General features: G+C 43.2%; 1 protein-coding gene across 1 annotated transcript; it reads left to right on the top strand.

The window, feature by feature from the left end:
* Nucleotides 1-2,611: 2,611 nt before the first annotated feature.
* LOC140270094 (thrombomodulin) lies at nucleotides 2,612-5,227 on the top strand. The gene has a single exon (XM_072365181.1). It carries the CDS (start codon nucleotides 2,901-2,903, stop codon nucleotides 4,509-4,511), a length of 1,611 nt encoding a protein of 536 aa, XP_072221282.1. The 5' UTR covers nucleotides 2,612-2,900; the 3' UTR covers nucleotides 4,512-5,227.
* Nucleotides 5,228-6,801: the final 1,574 nt, after the last annotated feature.

A 6,801-nucleotide genomic window follows, 5' to 3' on the forward strand; every position in this document is an offset into this window, starting at 1 on the left:
TACGGTTTTAACTGAATTCAATGATACTTTGTTAACCCCAGAGATTTTAAGACTGGAGTAATATGAGCTCTACTTCAGGTCTTCATCCGCAGACGAGCGGCTGAGTTTTGTAGCAGCTGTTATGGATTTATAGTCTTTTAAGTAACACCAGAAATAAGAGCGTTACAATAATCTATTCTACAGGTGATAAAAGCCTGGATCGGTGTCGCTGCATCAGCCTGAGAGAGGAACTGTCGCACTCTTGCAATGTTCCTTAAATGAAAGAACCCGGTCTGATATGTTTTTAAAGTGAGATATGAAATTTAAATTGGAATAAAAAATAACTCAGAGGTTCTTTACTTCTTCAGGTGAATTAAAATCAAGAGTTTTCAGTTTTAAAGACAGTTCCTCTCTGTCTGCTTCAGGATCGATGACCAAAATGTCTGTTTTGTCCCGGTTGAGCTGTAGAAAGTTGTATGGAGGACTGAAACTGCCATAATCCAAAGTGATAATATAAAGATAAATAGATTACCTTAAATGCTACGAAAATTAAGTTAAAAATGAATTTATGCAATTTCAACTGTATAGGTTGTGAAATTTTTCTGCTATAATTTTCAACGGCGTTCATTTAAGGTTATGTTCATGCTGTTGTTACAAATGGAAATATTTTTCCATTTGTTTATTTATTTCTGTATGATTTATTTCTTTATTCTATTTCAATTGCATTATGTTTTTCAATTCAGTTTTTGTAATCTACTTTATTTATGGCTTTTTTTTCTTCATTATTTCCCCTTCTACCTAATTATGCAAATGAAGGGGGCGAGTTTCATATTGTAAAATGGAAGTCCAGTTTCAGAACAAAGCCACTGAGACCGGAAGTGGGGAAAGTTAGCAGCGTTAGCAGCTAGCTTAATTTGCAGTCAGAACAACGGTCTAAATGCAGTAAGATGTGCAGCTTAGCTTTTAGTTCAGACTTTATAAAGAACTGCTGTACTATAAGCAGATAAATCAGTGACTGAGAGAACTTAAGAAGTTATGTCGGTCTGTTAACATAACAAGCTAAATGTATTGTAACTTCGATACAGGAAGTGCGGTTTGCTACTTCCGGTTAGATGGGCCATTTTTTTAAATACGGTCTCTGCAGCCAGATGATCAACCAATCGGTGAGAAGCTGAACCAATGACACAACCTGTAAGACCGCCCTCTCGTTTGCATAATGAGGCAGAAATGGAGAAGCAAAGTTATCAATAAATGACAAATAATAATTCGAACAATTGGGTTTTTAGATTAAGATTAAAAAATAAAATAAATATTTTGGAAGGACTTGATAGATCACTGAGATGTAAAGGAAAATAATACAGAGAATAGGGGTAGGAAGATACAGTTTTTAATGCTTCCTGTAAATGTTTCTGTTTTTTTTGCTTTTACACTCTGTATATAAAGTGCTTTACAAATAAAGTTTAACTATAGATGAGATAGGAGTTATTTAGCTACAGCTACAGAGTGTTCATGTGGGGTGGTCCAGTCGTTGGGGGGTGGTGGTCATGACCACTCCACTTCTTGGCTCCGCCCCTGCCTGGACAAATTGTATCCCCATAATTTTGGCTTGAAGGGACACATATCTACTTATTTAACAGGGCTCCTGGAACAGTTCATGCTAATTTATGTCAGATTCAGTCATTTAAACTTTAAAAATCTGCTGCTGTACTAGTGTTTGAGAAATTTTAAATAAAACTTTACCCTGTAAGAAAATACGTTAAACTGCAGGCAGAAAACATACAGTGTTATATAGTTAGTCTGTTTGATTAGATAACACATAATGAGTGTATTTCACCATATATTTTCCGTTTAATGGTGATATCTCTCCTCATATATGTATTTTTTCCACTATATGTTATAACAAGGCTACATTTACACATGTAAAAGGGTCCATTAAAATGTTTTTTTGACATTGTAGCATCTCTATTGTCACTTAATACCCACAAAAGTTTGTTGTAAAGTGAAAGAGTAAGTTGTTACCTGAGTGTTTGTTATATCAGAGCGGCACAGAAATAAAATGGAAAAAAGATTACTCACATCTTTTAAAGGAGTGTCTCTTACCTGCCTTCCTTGTAGGTGTTGCATGTGTTCCAGTTTCAGTTTACCTCATTTTTATTGGCAGACATTGGAATATGTGGTCTGTTAACTGTTTCACTTTGTATTTTAACTTTAAGTAAAATGATTATTTTGCTCACAGTAATGGTTACACATTCTCCGCCTTCATACTTTGAGAAAAGGCCCGATGGCTTTAAAACTCTGTGAATGTGTGTCAGTGTATTGTAAAAATATTCCCAAACAAACAACAGATACACTGTGTTTCTAAGTACTCTTTCTGAATCCCTGAGCTTGCTCTGTAATTTGGATAAAAAGTTACTGTAACCCTTATTTGGCGGTACAGCTTGTTCATTTTGTTAGTGGAGATAACAAAGTGAAGGTCAGCTGTTTTCTCTGTGACATCATGCTAACAAAGGTCAAAGGTTTCTTCACTGCAGCAGCTATTGTGTTGCATTCTTCGTGTCATGGTGTTCATAATACTCTGACCCCTGTGCGTTCCTGTATTGTGAGGCACCACAATCAGGGGAGCCTGGAGCCCACAGGGGCCGGAGACATCTGGAGAGCCAGTCAAAACACCCTTTCAGCCTTTCATTGTTTTCTGATTCAGAACGGAACTGGTCAGCAGGGGAGAAAGAAAGGACCCGTAAATGCTGCTAAGCATAATTTCCGTCTTTAGTTTGGGTCCCAAACAGGATGCTGGAGCATGAGCGTTAGTTTCAGACGCAGACCACTTGTTCTTTGGCTACGAATGGACAACCACATATCGGTCTCATTTTGCTCTAAATCTCCCAGGGTCCCTCTGGATATCAGCTAAATTGTTGATCTCTATGGCGATCTCTATGTTTTTTATCCTTTTTTCTGCATCTTATCAGGTTATCAGGTTATCGGCAGCTGAACATGAAACACTGTGCATCTCTAATGCCTGCTTCACGCTGCACATGGAGAAGGTGAGCTTTTACCAGGCCCAGAATCGCTGTACAGAAAATGGAGGCTATCTGATGACGGTCAGAGACAGACGTGAAGAGGATGTGCTGCTGTCACTGATCCAAAAACATCCCGACAAGGTGCAAAAAGTTTGGATTGGATTAAAACTGCACAAACAGGACTGCGTGCAGCAGGACAAACCTCTCAGAGGGTTCAAATGGATATCTGGGGGGGGGGATTCCCACTATTCCAACTGGAAGAAAGAGCCGGGCCGCACGTGCACACAGGAGAGATGCGTAAAGGTCAATTACACAGGACAGAACCAGCTGAAATGGACCGATGGAGGCTGCCGCAACAAGGCTCTTTACGCATGTAAGTTCTCTTTTCAAGGGATGTGCAGCCCTCTGGATCTGCTGGGGCCCGAACAGATAACCTACACAGCACCTTTCTCAAAAGAGCCCCAGAGAAGCAACATGAACTCACTTCCACTTGGAACATTTGCTGATATTTCATGTCCTGACAGCCCGCCGCATTACTCCGTCTGCATGAATTTTCACGGCACCTTCACCTGGAGTAATCGTGGTCCCTTTTGTGAATTAGGAGAGCAAAGTTGTAAAGTCGGCAATGGTGGATGTGAACACTGGTGCACGCAGGAAAAAGACGGCGTCCGATGCCACTGCAAAGCAGGTTTTAACCTGGGAAAGGACGGATTCTCGTGCCGGATGGAAAACCTCTGCCGTCCCGACACCTGTGAGCACCTGTGCGTGATGGGGGAGTCGGGCCGTTCCTGCAGATGTCAGGAGGGGTTCAAGCTGGAGGAGAACGGGCGGGACTGCTCTGACGTCAATGAGTGCGAGCTGCAGGCCTGCGAGGATCATGTGTGCGTAAACACGCACGGCAGTTACTCGTGTGAGTGCAAAGACGGCTACGAAATGGTCGACGGTGAGTGCACCGACGTGGACGAGTGCGCAGAGTCGAGATGTGGGCACAGGTGCTGGAACTCTGTCGGATCCTTCTCCTGTTACTGCGACCAGGGCTTCGCTCTGTCCTGGGATGGGTTCTCCTGTGTGGACATCCACGCCGTGGGCAGCGCCACGAGCTCGCACCAGCTGGAGACCAACGGGACGACTCAGGCGCCACGCCTGTCCGTCACAGACTCCTCAGACTTCGAGTCTTTGACCAGAATCGTGGAGCTCCAGCACCAGTCTCCCCACACCGACACGCCGCCGCCACACCTGGTCAACTCCACGCACGGCGACCAGCACGGCAACGCGTCCTTGGCGACGGTTGCGGCCAAGGCGGTTAAGTACAAGGTGCTGATCTGCGTCCTCGGCTCGGTCATCCCTCTGGTCCTGTTGGTCGCCGTGACGATATTCATCGCGATATTTCGATGCAGTCGCTCCAAGAAGGAGGTGAAGAAGAACACCACCGCAGACGGGTACTGCTGGGTGTCGTCCGGTTTGGATCCACGTCTGGAGAAACTTTACGAGTCCATCTTGACAGACGACCTATGACCTGAGAGTGACGGCAAAGACAGTCTGAGGGTGTTTGTGTTAATTTATATAATTTATGTTTATCTCAGTTGTGCTGGGGCTCCACACCGTTATCAAACGCAGTATCTATGTATCAGAGATGATTAGTCTTTGTAAAGAACTGAAAAACATGGTAGATGTTGCTTTGTGGAAGTGGAAATGAATCTGAAGGGCTCAGGATGTTTAAGCCTGCGTGGTTCCTCTTATTTTACCAACAAATGAAGGAAATGTAAAGATGGAGGGAACATTTACCCGGGATGTGGCGTTACAGATCAGACGCTGCAATCTGGGAATAAACTCATTAATAACATATCTGTTCATGTTTTAAGGCTGAGAAGGAGGTCTTTTCCAGGTCATTCTTTTGAGTTAAAGCTGTAATACTCCATTACAGAGAAAATTAAAACTAAAATTTAAGAACTGAATGCACTGAATTGAGTCATGTCAGTGGTACTGTTTTCTTGCATTGAGTTGCCGTAGCACTTAATCTGCTTAGTAACAGGTGTTGTATGTACAGAATGTGAATAAACTTGTTTTTGTGAAGTAAAAAGCAACATAAAGTGGAATAATGAAATAAAGAACCTTGTTACATGTCATATAAAACATGTACTGTGCTCTAAAGTATCATATCAGCATGTGGCGCGGCAGTAATCTCATATCAGCCCAAAACTAAATAAACTGTTTGTGAGGACGGATGAAAAGATGGATCGTGTTATTCTTGTTAAGCAGTGACACCTACTGGTACAAAGTGCCATTTATTTATTATTGTTCTAATTGTTCTAATTGTTTTAATTGAGCGAAATGACTGAATTGCCCCCACAGGGGATGAATAAAGTATTTTCTGGGGCCTCCAAACCCCCCAAATACCCCCAGCCTGATGAGATCCAGGGAGTGTGACCCCACCCAGCGACCCACAGGACCCAGAAGAAGTTGTAATCATTAAAAAAACAGGAACTTCAGCACACATTCAGATGTTTTTTGTCCCTGTCCTGCCAGAACTTCTCAGTACCAGGCAAGTGGTCATAATGTTACGGCTGATCTGAATAAATTGCTCTAAGATAATGAAAACTCTTCTTTTCATGGGATTTTGATGACTCCAGTGGCTGAAAATTCTGCTTATTATCACTGTATAAATGTCACGACCAGAGAGGCCATCATATATATTGAAACTTCACAAGTAGAGGGCAGACAAAGAGAGCTGTGTTTTAAAGAGGAATGTTGTCTTCACTCTGATCGTTATCTTCACTCTGCCCAAATAAGTCGAAGACTGCAAACTCAGCAGATATCGCAGGTCTGGGCAAATGAAAGAGAGCAGAAGATTGTATGAATGTGTCACCAAATAAAAGGTAAAGGGAGGCAACCACTCGTTGGAGAACTCTTGTGAAGCTGCAGAGCGAAGGTTCGTGTGTTGTAAACTGCTGAGGCCTCTGAGGGATTCTTGGTTTCATGCCGCTGTCTGTGAGGGAATTCTTCTAACATCCAGCCAATAGATTGCTTTTCTATTTTCTCCTCTGCATGTATGATTTGAACATGCATTCACACAGTTCTTTTCCACAGCTTTGGAAAAGAACAGCAGTCTAAGTTTATCTGGTTTCCTTCCTGGTCTTTGGGGACCCTGTTTTCCGGAGCTGGAGGCCAAAAGCTCTGAATTCTGCATAACTCAAGCGGCCACTTTCCCTCCGACAGTGTTTGTGCCAGTGAAGATAACGACGATGACTATTTTTGAGTCGGTGATGTTTTTGCTGTTCTTTAAGTCAGGATTTGGCTTGAAGCAGGCGAGCACCTGCAGGCCCGTCTGTGCTGGAGACGACTGCATAACTGTGAACCAGGACACAGTAGATTTTAAAACGGCAGAGGAAGCATGTCGCTACGGCAACGGAGAACTTCTGACCTTTCAGTCTAAGACTGATGAGCAGATGTTGGACAGCTTGAGCGGAGAACTGTTTGGAAACTTCTGGATTGGACTGCGTCTACCGGCTGGATCCTGCAGCAACCTCTCGGCTCCCCTCAGAGGCTACGAGTCCACCTCAGGAAACATGGACTGGACGTTTACTCCAGCCCTCCACAGCTGGAGGCAGAGCGCTAAACTCTGCTCTCCACACTGCATTTCACTTTCAAACCATAACGGATGGACAGAGAGGCCGTGCACGGACGAAACTGATGGGTTTCTGTGCAAAACCAAACACAAAGATGCGTGCCAGGCAGAGGAATTATCAGATGGAATGATTATCCGAAGCACTGAAACCTGCAAAAGTGCTCCTTGTAAGCATACATG

Source organism: Leuresthes tenuis, unplaced genomic scaffold (assembly GCF_036924035.1).
Source record: "Leuresthes tenuis unplaced genomic scaffold, fLeuTen1.0.hap1 SCAF_15, whole genome shotgun sequence".
Classification (NCBI taxonomy): domain Eukaryota; kingdom Metazoa; phylum Chordata; class Actinopteri; order Atheriniformes; family Atherinopsidae; genus Leuresthes; species Leuresthes tenuis.

What these genes read in the sequence shown, in the direction of transcription:
- LOC140270094 (XM_072365181.1), top strand. Translation starts at nt 2,901, where the DNA reads ATGGCGATCTCTATGTTTTTTATCCTTTTTTCTGCATCTTATCAGGTT.